Raw genomic sequence first — 15,497 nt, forward strand, 5'->3', positions numbered from 1 at the left:
TCCTGACAACCTCCTGCCTCCCACTTCCGTGTCCCCCACATCCTCCCGTGTGAGAGTGCAGATCCCACAGCCGGGCCCCAGGGCCCAGGGAAGTGACATGGAAAATGCCGAACCGCAGTCTGAAGGCCCGAGAGGCACCCCGAGAACCCGTCCGCCCCCCGCATCATGTGGAGGAAACGGAGATGAGAGGACGGAAGTCACCAGGCCCTGACCCCTGTCCACCGCCCACGTGCGGCCATCACAGAAGCTTCTGCCGCGAGAATGGCAAGATGCGCAGAAGCGGGTGCTGTCAGCCCTACTCTGCCTCTGGGCCTGAGCACAGACCCCCACCCCCAGAGTCCAGGCCGAGGTGGGTGCCCTCACCTGCGGGGGCCCGCTGAGCAGCAGCCTGCGCGGGTGGAAGCCGTCCACGCAGCCCTCGGCGCGGTTCCCGTAGTCCATGTGGCTGGGCCGCGGCACCGTCCACTGGCGGTAGTACAGGGACTGCTCCGTGGACGTCATGGTCTTGCTGAGCAGGGGCCGGAAGGAGCTGGCCCACACGACCGAGGGGGAGGGCAGGAGTGAGGCGGCCTTGGGCAGGCCGCTGCTGTCGGTGGACGTGACCATGTCGTACACCAGCTTGGGCAGGAAGACGATGGGAGGCTGCCGGCGGGCCTTGGCCAGGGAGCACGGGGAGGCGTGCCGCACGAGCGCGCCCGCGGACGGCCCCGTGGGCGAGGAGGACGCGCCCGCGGCGGGGAGCTGGCGCGGCGAGGGGACCGCCACCTGGACGCTCCTCTGGCTGGTCTGACGGCCGGAGTCGGGCTGGGGGGCCGGCCCCTGGCTGGCCCGGAGCCTGTGTGTGTCCTCCGGAGGGCCGCAGGGCTGCGGGGATCTGGTCTGCTCCCCCCGAGGGGGCCCCCCGGGCGGAGCCGAGGTCTCACCACCGAGCGCCGAGCCTGGGGAGAGATGACCCCGTCGGCCACACCGGGAAGGACCCTCCCTGAGACCTGCCGGCTGCCTGTGGCTGAGGCACTAACTCCCTTCACTTGACAATCACCGGGCATTTTTGTCAACGAAACTCCACCTCTGGTTAGACATAACCCCTTCGGTCCTACGACAAACCCAAGATCTGCTGCAGGAGACAGCTGGGGTCCCCGCGGGGCAGGAGCCGGCCTGCAGCCCCCGGGGCCCCGCCCCATCTCAGAGGCCTCCTTCCCATCCCTGCCTCGCCCGTCCAGCCGCAAAGCTCTCACCCTCAGTGCTCAACCCAGGCTCATGCACCGCACAGGCTGCTTCCAGCTGGAGTGGCAGCGAGCCGCACGTGACTCAGCAGGCTGCATCCTCTCTCTCTCTCTCCCCCCGCCCCCACCACCACCCCCTCTAAAAAACAACACAGCAGCCCCGTGGCAACACAACCTGGCCACAGGAACCAGGGATTCTTCGGGAGCACCTACGTATGACCTATTTTAATGCCCGATTCAGACATCAGCAGGCTCTCGGTAAACACTTATGCTACTGTGTGTGGGTCCCGCCTGCTCCCAGAGACTCGGACGACCCTGAGGGCAGAGACTTTGAGGGTTTTATCCACATTCCCCTCTCCCTCGGCCCATGAGCATCTGGCCCCTCGGTCTGAGAAGCCCTGGGCCAGTCGGCTTCTCCGCGGTGAGTCCGCGTTTCCCTCCCGGCACTCCAGACTCCACGCGAACACTTCACCTTGCTCCTGTCTCCCGATTATCCAAACCTGGAGCCCGAGGGCGTGGCCCTCTGCCACCACCCACAGGCCCTCGCTGGGGACGGGCCCACAGCGTCCAGGAAAGGAGCCGCCGAGCCTCAGGTCCTGCCCAACTCCTCCCGGCCCCCAGCCCCAGCCCAGAGAGACAGCTCTTCCAAGTCCCCCCTTCCCAGTTCCAGGGAAAATCCAGGCTCTCTCCAACCACGTCCGAAATCTCAGAACAGCCCAGCGTGGGCTCTCCCCCGGGACTTACCGGACGCCTTGGAGGAGCGGCCGGAGGAGGCCGAGTCCCGGGAGCCGGGCCGCTCCCTCCTCACGGGGCTCTTCTTCTCCGAGGTGGAGCCTGTGCCCAAACACACACCCTGAAAACGCTGCGATCGCCTGCCGCACGGTCCCCCAGTGCTCTACCAACTCCATTCACACCTCTCCTCTCCCCCCATCCGCGTGCCCATCCACCCACCACCTTCCAGGCGCCCGCCTCTGACTGCGGGGGGAGGACAGGAGGCAGGAGGGGCAGGGCGGGCAGCTACAAGATGGCATAGACAGGCAGGGAGAGGGGCTGGGAGCCCCGGCCAGGCTCCCATGCAGGGCAGAGGCAGGAGCAGGAGGGGAGAGGAAGGGAGAGGTGACCCCGCCCCGAGTCCTAAGGGCCAGCAGGGCTTCCAGGGAAAGCAGAGAGGGAACTCTGGGCAGCCAGAAAAGCATCTGTGTGGCCTGGGGGACGAGAGTGGAGCACAGCCTGGGAGCCCTGAGGCTGGGTGTGGCGTTGGGCTGCAGGGTAGAGAGGAGGGAGGAGGGAGCAGGGGACTGAAGCTGGGCGTGGTGAGATGCCAAGGATGCATCCGCAGGGAGGTGAGGCCCCGCAGTGGAGGGTCACGCTCACGTGTGAGTCTGCCACAGCACAGGGAGAGCTGCCTGCTGGCGGGTCTCTCAAAGCCCATCTTACAGATGAGCACACTGAGGCTAGGACAGGCAACAGGCCCTGTCCAAGGTCACGCGGGTCGCAGGTGGAGGAGGAAGAGGAGGCCCAGTCTCCAACCCCACACCGTCTCTCCCCTACACCACCCCACACGCGCTCTGCATCTCTGTGTGAACAGCCTTGTACTTGTTCCCGCGATCCTGTGGGCTGCAGCCGAATGCCCTGCTCTGATTGTGTCCCCTCTTAAATGCTGGGTCGGATGTTCACGTCCGCTCAGGACACCGGCCTGTGTTCGTGAACCTCAGTCACGGGCACATGCAGTCAGGTTGGCTTGCAGAGGAAATAACGAGTGAACCTTATCCCAGGCAGCAATTCAGACAGAACGTGAACTTGGACCCTACAAAACCTCAATGCTTCTTCCTATTCATTAAGAATTCTAGGGCTAGGGCTAGGGCTAGGGCCAGGCCAGTGTGGCTCAGGGGTTGAGCATCAACCTATGAACCCAGTCAGGGTTCAATTCCCAGTCAGGGCACATGCCTGGGTTGCAGACTCGATCCCCAGTGTGGGGCATGCAAGAGGCAGCCGATCCATGATTCTCTCTCATCATTGATGTTTCTATCTCTCTCGCCCTCTCCCTTTCTCTCTGAAATAAATATATATTTTTTAAAGGAGTAAACTTTTTTAAAATATATTTTTATTCATTTCAGAGAGGGAGGGAGAGGGAGGGACAGAGAAACATAGATGAAAGAGAATCATGGATTGGCTGCCTCCTGCACGCCCCCTAGTGGGGATCAAGCATGCGACCCAGGCATGTGCCCTTGACCAGAATCGAACCTGGGACCCTTCAGTCTATAGGCCGACTGAGCCAAACTGGCCAGGGTGTGAACCTCTTTAAAAAAAAAAAATTCTAGAGCTAGGAAGAACCTATTTGGACTTCTATTTTCTTAGAACACCAAAAAGGAGGGGGGGGGGGGGTAGCAAACTCTGAATTCATTTCCTTCTCTAGGTAGCTCTCCCCCAGGGCTGCTGGCCAGCAGACTGGCCCCAGGGCCACATGGAAGGGGGCAGCTGTCTAGACCAGCACCCCCAAGGGTAGACGCGGAGGCCGACCTTCCGTCACCAGCTCCTCATCCTCGTTGTCTGTGCTGCTGGGCTTCTCCGCGTCGCTCTCCAAGCCCTCGCTCCGCGGCCCCCTCTCCAGGGGCCCCTCGCTGCTCACGAAGTACGCGGCCAGGCCCAGCTCCTGCTCCAGCGCCGTGCGCACCAAGCAGGAGGAGTTGATCAGGCGCAGGTCACAGTACCTCAGAGACCTGGAGGCAACACGAGGGGTCCGTGCAGGGCCTCGAAGGGCATGGGCGCCCGGGACCAGCGCCCGCCCTCCCCGGGGCCCGCACGGTGCACACGGAAAAGCGGTGCATTCCGGCGAGCCTTCGCCACGACATGCGGCGGTGCAGCTCCAAGTGTCCGGGGCACCTGCCGTGGAGTGGCCGGCTGCAGCTCCTGCTGTCGTTATGCAAGCAAAGATGTGCAAAGGCCCCGAGCACGACCACCGCCCTGCCCCGTGGGTGTGAAGTACGTCTTTAAAAGCCAACCTGGCCCGAGCCGGATTGGCCCAGTGGATAGAGCATTGGCCTGCGGATTGAAGGGTCCCGGGTTCGATTCCGGTCAAGGGCAAATGCCCGAGTTGTGGGTTCGATCCCCAGTAGGGGGCGTGCAGGAGGCAGCCGATCAATGATTCTCTCTCATCATTGATGTTTCTCTCTCTCTCTTCCTCTCCCGTCCTCTCTGAAATCAATAAGCATATATTTTGGGGGGAAAAAAGCCAGCCAACCTGTCACCCCCATTCCAGCAACTGCTTCCTGAAGGCAGTGCCCTCTGCCCCGAGTGTCTGCCCATCTGTGTGAGACCCGGGAGACACCCAGTGGGCTTGTGGCCGCCATCTGCTCAGCGGTGATGGCTGGGCACCGCAGCCTGGGAGACAGTCAGCCCTGGGGGCCGGAAGAGCGGCTCCTCCCCTGTCCCAAGACCCCTCCTAAACCAGGAGGGACCCGCTGTCCCTGCAGCCTAGACACAGTGGGAAATGTAACCCCAGCCCCCGAAGTGACCCCATGCTGCCCTCAATGGGCCGGCCATCCGTAACAGATGGCGGCCGCCCTCCCCCTGCCATGGGGAAAAACCAAGAGGCATTAAACCCGGTCTCCAGCGGCAGGGCCCCACCCAGCGCCCCCGCCCCGCCCCCACAGGCACAAAGGGTGTCTGTCAGGGAACTAGGCAGACTGTCCCAGGTCCCAGACATGGCAGGGCCCCCCACTCACCTGGGTAAGGACTCCCCGTGCGGGTCCATCCCGCTGAAGATGAGGATGCAAGGCAGACCCTCCAACTCCAGGTAAGTCTGAGGCCTCCACTCGGCATCCTCAATGTTCTGCCACATCTGCAGACCATTCAGAAGAAGGGGAACCTGAGACCCTGACCCCCCACTGCCCAGCCCTAGGGGCACCCCATGGCCTCCTGTGGATGTAAAGCCCTTGCATTGTGTCCTGTGATAGGAAGGAAAGTTCCTGGTACTGCAAAGTGTAGGTCACCTGCTCCTCCTCCGCGTTCCCACCACGGCACGCTGCCTGGCACGCACGCTAGCTGCTGAGAAACACCTGCTCCAAGTCCGTGGGCAGCACAAACCCTATGTGTCTACTGTCATTACTGTTTCTCAGCCGCGGGACTAGCCTCTCCCTCATAGGCCCTGCTCGCTACTGTCCCCATATTCTTCCTAACGCTTGTTCTGCCACTTCCATCACCTGTGGGTTTAGTGAGAAGCTACAATAGGCCCGACACTGTGCTAGGGTTGGGAGACTGCGCCTTTGGAGGTGGCTCCTGCCCTCCATCGCCTGGGGGAAGAGCCAGATGACAGACAGGGAACACCAAACCAGCCCCAGGTGTGTGTGGGGGATGCCCCAGGTATGGGAGGAGGGTCCCAGGTATGGGGGGGATGCCCCAGGTATGGGGGGAGGGTCCCAGGTATGGGGGGGATGCCCCAGGTATGGGGGAGGGTCCCAGGTATGGGGGGGGGGCGGAAAAGATGCTGACTGAGTCCCGCAGGCGACAGACACTAGCTAAGCAAAGGAGAAGTGCCGTCCAGGAAGAAAGAAGAGCCGGCCACAGTCTGGAAGCTTAAAACAGCAAGACTGAGTTTTGGGGGAGCAGGGAGGGGGTGGCCTCTGGACTGAAGGATGCAGGCAGGGAGGGCGCTGGCGGGGAGGTCGGTGCAGAGGCCCGATGGGCTCGCCTCCCGCCCTCGGACACCAGGCCCCACCCGCGCTCCCAGCGTCCTCGCCCCTCCGTCCCCGACGTAGCGCCACCTTGAGCTGCTTCACGAAGTGCTTCCCGATGGTGAGGCCCGAGCTGGGGCTGCCCAGGATGATCTCGAAGCGCTGCTCCAGCGCCAGCCGCGCCCGCACGTGCGCCAGGCGCTCGTAGGCCACGGCCGCCAGCGGCGAGCAGGGCACGCGCAGCAGCACCATGAGCCCGTGGCCGCAGGGGCACTGCTGGGGCGCGTTGATGAGGTTCTGGGTGATCTCCAGCGTCTCCACCGACGTGCAGTTCTTCATCTGCGAGAGGCCGCGCACGGCCATCATGGCCGCCGCGTAGTGCTGCACCAGGACGAAGGTGCGGATCACGGCGCTGTGCAGGCGCGGGAACCTGCGGAGACCCGCCCGCGTGAGCCGCCCGCAGCCGCCACAGCCACGCAGGGCACAGCCGCCACAGCCACGCAGGGCACAGCCGCCACAGCCACGCAGGGCACAGCCGCCACAGCCACGCAGGGCACATCCGCCACAGCCACGCAGGGCACAGCCGCCACAGCCACGCAGGGCACAGCCGCCACAGCCACGCAGGGCACAGCCGCCACAGCCACGCAGGGCAGCCAGGTGGCGCCGGGCCGGGACGCCTTCCCACGGCACACTAGCCCCCGAACCACCCGCAACGCCGGCGTCCCCATGAGGCCGGCTGCCGGAGCCTGAACCAGCAGCCTTGCTTAGGGGTGAGATCATGAGCTGCTCTGCGTGTCCAGCTGGAAACACGACAGGTTTGCCGCTGCTGGTGTTTCTCTGCTGCTCAGTAAATACCGGTTCAGTGAAGGAATAAAATAAATGCCCACTAGTCTCGCACCAGCGTACTTTACAGTGTCCTCAGTTAGGTCACGTGCCCGAGGTTCCCACTGGAAGTGGGAGAACCACCAGCCATCAAATCAGTGTGTAAGCACAGCTCCCACGGGCCCCTGATTTGGGGACCGTCCTGAAAGCACGTCAGTACATTCCCTTCAAGTACAGTAAGGCCACAGTTCACAGAGATGCAACGACATAGGATCAGTTAGAGAGCGAATTACAAAACGGAACACACGCCTGGCTGGTGTGGCTCAGTGGAGCATCGACCCATGAACCGAGAGGTCCCGGGTTTGATTCCCGGTCAGGGCACCTGCCCAGGCTGCAGGCTCGATCCCCAGTGTGGGGTGGGAGGCAGCCAATCAATGTTTCTTTCTCATTGATATTTCCATCTCTCTATCCCTCTCCTCTCTCTAAAAAAACTAAAATAAAATAAAGAATAAACCACACACACACACATCAGAACACATCCCGTCAGACCAGGAATCCGTTCTGCTTCAGAAGCCACGGTTACCACGTGTGTCTCCAAACACAGGAGGTGGGCCCTCCCCCCACAACGAAACACACCCCAGAACCCCTGGTCCCCGGGTCTCAGCAGGAGCAGAGACGGACACGCAGTTTACACGGATGCGCGTCGGAGTCCACTTAGCCGGACTGAGCCCCTGATGGGGGCCTTTGGAACAAAGATAAAGTAAACTTCCCGACCCACAAAGTCATGCTCCTCGCCGTGGCCACGCCACCCCAGGCGCCCACAGGGCGGGCAGCTCGCTGATGGCCTCCCTGCCCATCGCTCTCCTCTTCCTCCTCCTTCCTCTTTAGAGAGGCAGAGACAACACTGGCCCCAAACGCAGGACAAGACGTAGCCCAGGGCCCTTTGCCGGAGGCACTGGGTCACCGGGAGGGCGGGAGGCGGACCCCTCCTGGAATGCCCTGGCTGCTCCCGCCTCCCCTTGCCGACCGGGCAGCTGAGGAACGTGGACACGGTACCTTTTCCCCAGGGCGGTGACCATGGCCTCGAAGGAGCTGTCGTATCGGAGCAAGGGCAGGCTGTGCCCCGAAAGGGTCGACTCGATGAACTCCGACAGCCCGAAGTACTTCCTGTCCTCGGGATACAAGTCCGCGCCCTGGAACCGAGAGGAGCATGTCACGCAGGCATCGCACGTGGAAGCCGGAGGGGCCGCGGCTGGGAGCACAGACTGCCGGGCGGGCACCGGGATCTCCACGGGCTCACTCGGCAGCCCCCGGTGAGATCTCATGGATTTCCTTCCCCGGCACACCGAGCCCAGGGCCTCCCACCTGAAGGACGGAGCGGCCCCATCGCCCGGGACTTTCCACTCATTTGACCCCAGCGTGCGTGTCAAGAAGGAACCCAGCCTTACTGTGTAACACACAACTCCCGTGGTTAAAACAGCTTCTTTCCCACAATTTAAACTGGTTTTAGGAACAGCCAAATCAACTCTCTTGCTTTCCACTGCTATTAAAATCCACAGGAAAAATGTACTTATCTAACCAATTTTACTCACACTGGCAGAGAACTCCTCCCAAACTAACATCAGAGCTTCTCGAACTTCAGAGCATAGCCACGCTGGGGAGGTTGTTAAAACAACAAAGGAGCCCGGCCTGGTGGAGCACCGACCCATGAACCAGGAGGTCACGGTTCAATTCCCGGTCAGGGCACAGACCCGGGCTGTGGGCTCGATCCCCAGCAGGGGACGTGCAGGAGGCAGCTAATAGATGTTTCTCTCTCATTCATGTTTCCCTCTCTCTTCCTCTCTGATATCAATTAAGACATATTTTTTTAAAAAATTCAAGGAGCTGGGATCCACGTGACCCCCAGGCAACCTAGTTAATCAAGATCTTTACTGAAGAGACGTCCTCCCAACCCCAGGTCCCCGCGCCCCGGGCCGCAGCCGGCACTCACGGTGCTGTAGGAGGCGGGCCAGTGGATCTCGTTGTAGGGGCTGATGAGGGTGTGCTGCGTCTGCAGCGCGTACGGGAAGGAAGTCACGTGCAGGGTCACGATGTTGGGGGCCTCCTTCACCTCCCTGCAGTTGAGCAGTCTGTCCACCAGCCCCACCGACGGGTCGCTCGGGGAGTAGAGATTATGGACGGCGCTGCTGAGGCAGGAAAGGAGACAGGACAGTAAGTGGAATGGCTGATGCTGACCCGTCATTGTACCAGGATGAAGCAGTTGGGTACATTTATAACTAGCCCCCCAACGCTGCCGACAATCGAAGCGTCTGGCTCCGCCATGACCAGGAAATAAGTATTTTAATTAAATGACTGTAGTGCAAGGGCCTTCGTTCCAGGCCGGCTCTGCCATGAGCACCTCCCGCCGCCCCCCAGCCCCTCGAGCTGAGCAGATGCTCCCCTCTAGCCTCAGTTTCCATAATAGCCCCTCTCGGAGGCTGCACCGCATGCCCCTGGGATAGCGTCCAGCTCTAAGGTTCTGCGACATCCAAGCATCTGCCTTCAATGTCAAACCCGCAGCGCTCACCTTTGGGAGACCGCGCCCACCGCCCCACGTGTCAGCCACACACATCACCTCAGAGGAGGCACGTGCCCGCCCAGAGCCCCCCTAACCTCACGAGGTCCCAGTGGGCGTGGTCGTGGACGAGGACGAAGAGCGTGTGCGGGTTCTGGAAGGAGTTCTGCAGAAAGACCTGGAACCGTGCCTGCGCCTCGGCGTCCAGCTTCAGGACGTACTGCTCCACCCTCTGCCTGGTCACGTGCTCCTTGTCCAAGCCGAGCTCCAGCAGAACCCCTGCGCACGGTGCACACACGCACGGTGAGCACACGCCGGGGGAACACACGCCGGGTGCACACACGCACGGTGAGCACACGCCGGGGGAACACACGCAGGGTGCACACACGCACAGTGAGCACACGCCGGGGGAACACACGCCAGGTGCACACACGCACGGTGCACACACGCACGGTGAGCACACACCGGGGGAACACACGCAGGGTGCACACACACACGGTGAGCACACGCCGGGGGAACACACGCCGGGTGCACACACGCACGGTGAGCACACGCCGGGGGAACACACGCCGGGTGAACACACGCCGGGTGCACACACGCACGGTGAGCACACGCCGGGTGAACACACGCCAGGGGAACACACGCCGGAGGAACACACGTCAGGGGAACACACGCCAGGGGAACACACGCCGGGGGAACACACGCCGGGTGAACACACGCCGGGTGCACACACGCACGGTGAGCACACGCCGGGTGCACACACGCACGGTGAGCACACGCCGGGTGAACACACGCCAGGGGAACACACGCCGGGGGAACACACGCCAGGGGAACACACGCCGGAGGAACACACGCCAGGGGAACACACGCCAGGGGAACACACGCCAGGGGAACACACGCCAGGGAACACACGCCGGGGGAACACACGCCAGGGGAACACACGCCAGGTGGACACACTCCAGGGGAACACACACCAGGGGAACACACGCACCGTGAACACACGCCAGGGGAACACACACACCGTGAACACACGCCAGGGGAACACACGCCGGGTGAGCACACGCCAGGGGAACACACGCCAGGGGAACACACACCAGGGGAACACACACCAGGGAACACACGCACTGTGAACACACGCCAGGGGAACACACGCCAGGTGAACACACGCCAGGGGAACACATGCCGGGTGGACACACTCCAGGGGAACACACACCAGGGGAACACACGCCGGGTGAGCACACGCCAGGGGAACACACGCCGGGTGCACACACGCCGGGGGAACACACACACGCCGGGGGAACACACGCCAGGAAGCGGGTCACCAGCTCCGGCCCAGGCTTCACTCACTCAGCAGACAGCTGTGAGCGCCGCCTGCACGGCTGGCACTGTGCTCGGCCCCGAGGCCACAGGGGTGTCCGAGACATGGGGGGCAGGGGCGCAGGCTCCCCCACGAAAGCCTGGGGTGAAACCGTCCGTGCAGGGCGGGGCCCAGAGACAGCGGCGGACAGCCCGGTGTGCCCAGCAGCCCGCCCAGGGCCCGGCAGAGCTGCTTCCTGACTCAGCGGCTCCAGCACCGGTCACGGTAGCAGGAGGGAGGGGAAGGCAAGGCCCGCCCCAACCCCCAGCAAAACCAGCTCCCGCCCGACTGTCCCGGGCCCTGGGGCCGCCACAGTGACTCTGTGTTTCATATCCCGTTCCCTCGAAAGCACAGGGAAAGCACATTCAGGCAGGACAGCAGCACGTAGGTCACGGGCCTGCGTGGGGCAGAGTGAAAACCCTGTCACGCGTCTCCCTTTAACCGAGCATAAACTCTCGGGTGAGTCTTCTCTCTCAGCCTCAGTTTCATGACCTACAAAATGGGGCGGTACTTCCTGCCCAGTCCGCTTCAGCAGCAAAGACCGGTGTTCAAATTCCAGCCCGAACTCACGCAGGTCGCCGCTTCCCCACGCAGACACCCCAGCTCCCCCGAGAGGCCCGTACCCGAGTGCCAGACGTGGAACAGCGTCTGCTGGTAGGTCACTTCCGAGGGCGGGATGCAGATCAGAAAGTCCACCTTCTCGAAGGACCCCAAGTCCAGGTTCTGGGTGCTGGAATCCGCGATGGAGCACAGGTGCGAGAGGAGCTTCTGCGCCACGGCCAGCTGGAAGGGCCGGATGTGCTGCGGCTCCCGCCCCGAACCTGGAACCGGAGCCCGGAAAGGTGAGGGGCCCGGGACCGCTGCCGGGGAACAGTGCGCCCGTCCGGAGCGCAGGTCACAGGGCCGGGCGGCACCCACACGAGCGTGCGCCTGCTCTGGGCTATTCTCCGCCAGGGGCGCCTCACACACCTGCCCCGTTTACTCGTCCGAGGACGAACAGCCGGGAGCACAGAGGCCGGGACCTACTCTACCCCGAGGGGCAGGGACAGCACCTGGGGAAGCCGGCGCTGAGTTTGGACTTGGGAAGAGGCTGCAAGTTTGCAGGAAGAAAGGATGTCGGCTCCTCAGGAACGTAGTCAGAAAAAATATTTTTTAAATATATTTTTATTGATTTCAGAGAGGAAGGGAGAGGGAGAGAGAGATAGAAACATCAACGATGGGAGAGAATCATGGATCAGCTGCCTCCTGCACGCCCCACACTGGGGATCGCGCCCGCAACCCAGGCATGTGCCCTGACCGGGAATCAAACCTGGGGCCCTTCAGTCCGCAGGCCGACGCTCTAACCACTGAGCCGAGTCGGCTAGGGCAAGAATAACTATTTTAACACATTTCGTACCGCTCAGGAGTTTTCTCGTGTTTCGCACGCCATCTGTTAAGGACGGCTCACGAGTGTTCTCGTGTTTCACGCCCATGGAAAAAGGAGCGAATCTAGACACTTATGTAAATTTTGTTTGGTCCCTCTTCATAGAGGAAAATGTTTTACGCAGTACCATACGTTAAAAAAGTACTAGGAACTTTAATTGTTTAATTGTTTTTGTAAGTAAAAATGTTATAATTATTGAAAAACAACACCTAAAGTGCATTATGATGATTTAAATACGTGCAGTTTGCCCCAAAACGTGCGGTCCCTGGCGTATGCTTTAGAGATTTCCATGCGGTACGCAATGTGTTAACAATCACATATAAGATGAGGCTCAACACAGAGAAATGCGCCGTCTCAGGACAAGCCAGGGGACGCACATTTCAGGGTAAGTGGCCTCCATCACTAGAGACTGAAATTAAAGGTAGGTATGAGGGCTCCTTGGGTGCTAAGGAGAAGCCCAGCCCTCTGGGTGTGCTTCTAACATTGCTTCCTTGTAGCCTGGGGGATGGGGGGCAGAAGGGGGGCCACCAGCTCCCCTCCACACTCACTTGTGCACACCGGGGCCCCGCCGACAGCCAGGGACATGGGTTTGGTGACGGAGGCAGCAGTGGGCGAGGAAGAAACGCGGCCTTGATTTTCCTGATGAAATTTGTCCAGCAAAATGTCAATGTCGCCCTCTGCCCAAAACAGAAGGGACAGACATGGGTTTTCCATCTCGGGACACTTAACCAACACCCAGGGACACTCAGCCAACACCCAGGGACACTCAGCCAACACCCAGGGACACCGGTGGTGCCCTGGCGCCGCCCTGGGCCTAGGGGAGCGGAGAGAAGGAAGACAGGAGGGTCCCGCCGCGTCCAAACTAGAAGGGAAATTACACAGGAACACGAAGCTGCCGGGACAGAAGGAACGACAACGGAGGGACAGAGGGAAGGGGCCAAGCCCGTCATGGAGGAGGGGCCCGTGAAGGATTCCGGGACTCTGGGTGGACCCTGAGGGGGAGCAGCCGGGCAAAGGACAGAGCAGGGCACGCACGGCACAGACCCCACGGCGTGTGGCACAGAGGACACCCGGCTCCAGTGAGAGGCTGCAAGCAATATGGGGGGGGGGGGGTAGGAGCGGTGCAGACAGGCAGAGAGCTACAGGCTCAAGGCCCTCCTGTGCCCCAAAAAGACAGAAACCGCAATGCCCAGGAGGACCCACAGCTAGCGAGGAAGATGCCGGCCAGGACCACGCCAGGAGCCATGCCAGCCACCATGCCAGCCGAGGGGACCACGCCAGGAGCCATGCCAGCCACCATGCCAGCCGAAGGGACCATGCCAGGAGCCATGCCAGCCGAGTCCAGAAGTGTTGATGCACAAGCCAGGGCCCTGCCCCCACGTCTGGATCAAGGGACGCCCCGGCAGGTCAGGAGGGGAGGGCTCCCCGAGGACCCCCATGTCTTCGTTTGATCTGTCTGATCCGCTCATGCCTGGCACCTGCCTCCCCACAAGCCCACCTGGACAGAGGGTGCTGAAGAAGGCCCCCAGGGAGGCCACTTTCCCCGTGACCAGCTCGTAGCTGACTTCCTCCTGGTACTCCGCGGGGGTGAGGAGGCTCTCGGACAGCACCCGGGCCTGGTATTTCCCTGGAAAACAGCAGCTCTCGTGGGCCCTCTGCTTCGCATCAGCACGGGAGGCCCCGGTGGCGGGTCTGGGCGGGTCTGGGTCGGTGTCTCTATCCCTCGCCCCCCAAGCCCCGCACCAAGCCCGCCCGGCTAAGAGCCCGCGTTCCTGCCCAGCCGCTGCGGCGTCGGGCCAGAGCAGCACAGACGGCGGGAGGGCCTCACCGGTGACGGCGATGCAGGAGTCGATGGCGGCGCTCCGGCAGGCGCAGATGATCACCACGTAGTTGGTCTTGGCCAGCTTGCCCTCGACCAGCAGCCGGAACATCTCGGAGAGGCCCTCGGCCAGGGAGTAGGTGCACTCGATGATGTGCACGCTGTCGTTGCAGGAGCTGGCGGCCAGGCCGGCCAGCCAGGGCAGCTGCGCCGAGGTGACGGGCGCCGCGGGGCCGGGGCTGGGGCCAGGCGCGGGCGGGCAGGGCTGCGGCGCCGGCTGGTACTGCCGGATCTCCGTCAGGTGCGACTCGCGCCACGAGCGCAGGAAGATCTGCTCCAGGTCCTCCATCAGGGGCACCTGGTCCGCAGCTGGCAACACGGGGCGGGCAGAAGGGCGGGCGGAACAGGCATCAGCGTCCACCCCACACGCCCCACGTGGAGGTTTCATACAAACACGGGTAATTCTGGGGAAATGTGCCGAAGCCCATTTAAAAACAACATAATCTGAATGATTTGTGCTGCATCGTATTGCAGACAGCTGGAAACAGGAAGGAGAGACAAGCAGCCATGACCTCACCATCCTAACCGAACCACAGCTATTTCTATTTCTCAGTACGTTCCCTCCATGGGCAGGTTTCAATAGCTGTAAGGGCTGTGGGCAGACAACCTCAGAGCCAGTCTCCTTTCCCTCGTGTGGAGAGCAGCTACAGCGTTTGGACAGGTTCAAGCCCCGGACTAATGAGAGGGCACAGTCCTCTCGTGGCACAGCCACGTGCAAGTCCCAGCCTGGAGGGCAGAGCCCTCCCAGCACAATTATGGCCAAAGGCTATGGCTGTAAGCTTGACCTTATGGTCCGAACCTGTGGTCCCACGTGGCTGAGTGATATAGGCTGCGGGAGGTGCAGCAAGTGCTGCCAAAACAAAGCTTGATCAGGTGCAGGTAACTGAGTAGATTTGAAACTCACGCGAACGTTGTAAACATCTTGACCACGCCCTTACTTTGCCTCGTGGAATCTGACTATAAAATAAAGACTCGGCTTGCAGGCCATGGCGCTGTCGCTAGCTCTCCATCGGAGAGGACAGCTCCCACCCAGACCCAGCTTTCTTCTCTTGTCTGTCTTTTCTCCATCCTTCACCACCTCCTCTCAGGCTCACCGAACCTGGCTGAGCTGGCTCAGCACAGGCAGGTGACAGTGGGCAGGTGCTGTTCCATGACAGGGAGGCACCTGCACCTACTTAGCAACGCCTCTACCGTCCGTCCTGTCATTGCCTCCAGAGAATCGCCTTCACAGATAAGTCTGCAGCACGCACCTGTCTGCAGAGAGCAGTGGTTCCCAGCCTTTTCCTGGCCACGCCCACCTGAGCATCCCTAACATCCGGATGCCGCCCTGTGACACCTAATTCTTATTATTCAAAAAGTGACTCCTGTTCACGGGGAGGAAGCCTGAAAGGCCATGAACTTGGTCTAAACAAGCTTCCAAAGAACATGGCATCCATGAAAGAGAAAAATAGAAGAAGGAAAGGACAGTGGAAGTACTAGGAAGAAATCACTAGAAAATTGTTTAAAAAATAATAATATGAAGTGATATGAAAAAATAGCAAATAAAGTTTCAGAACATACAGAGAA

The 15,497-nt window shown here is 61.4% G+C and overlaps 1 protein-coding gene across 1 annotated transcript in view; it reads right to left on the reverse strand.

The window, feature by feature from the left end:
- Window positions 1–15,497, reverse strand: part of GREB1 (growth regulating estrogen receptor binding 1) — a 53,085-nt gene that overhangs the window by 18,828 nt on the left and 18,760 nt on the right. Inside the window, exons 10-21 of the mRNA XM_036335311.1 lie at window positions 13,881–14,240; window positions 13,551–13,679; window positions 12,601–12,729; window positions 11,253–11,450; window positions 9,371–9,551; window positions 8,709–8,904; window positions 7,775–7,911; window positions 5,987–6,326; window positions 4,949–5,064; window positions 3,744–3,943; window positions 1,968–2,057; window positions 364–938 (exon numbers count right to left, since the gene is read on the reverse strand). Of these exons, the coding sequence (XP_036191204.1) occupies window positions 364–938; window positions 1,968–2,057; window positions 3,744–3,943; window positions 4,949–5,064; window positions 5,987–6,326; window positions 7,775–7,911; window positions 8,709–8,904; window positions 9,371–9,551; window positions 11,253–11,450; window positions 12,601–12,729; window positions 13,551–13,679; window positions 13,881–14,240 (2,651 nt within the window). The remainder of the gene's footprint in view (window positions 1–363; window positions 939–1,967; window positions 2,058–3,743; window positions 3,944–4,948; window positions 5,065–5,986; window positions 6,327–7,774; window positions 7,912–8,708; window positions 8,905–9,370; window positions 9,552–11,252; window positions 11,451–12,600; window positions 12,730–13,550; window positions 13,680–13,880; window positions 14,241–15,497) is intronic.

The sequence above is a fragment of the Myotis myotis genome, unplaced genomic scaffold (assembly GCF_014108235.1).
Source record: "Myotis myotis isolate mMyoMyo1 unplaced genomic scaffold, mMyoMyo1.p scaffold_m19_p_14, whole genome shotgun sequence".
Lineage (NCBI taxonomy): Eukaryota > Metazoa > Chordata > Mammalia > Chiroptera > Vespertilionidae > Myotis > Myotis myotis.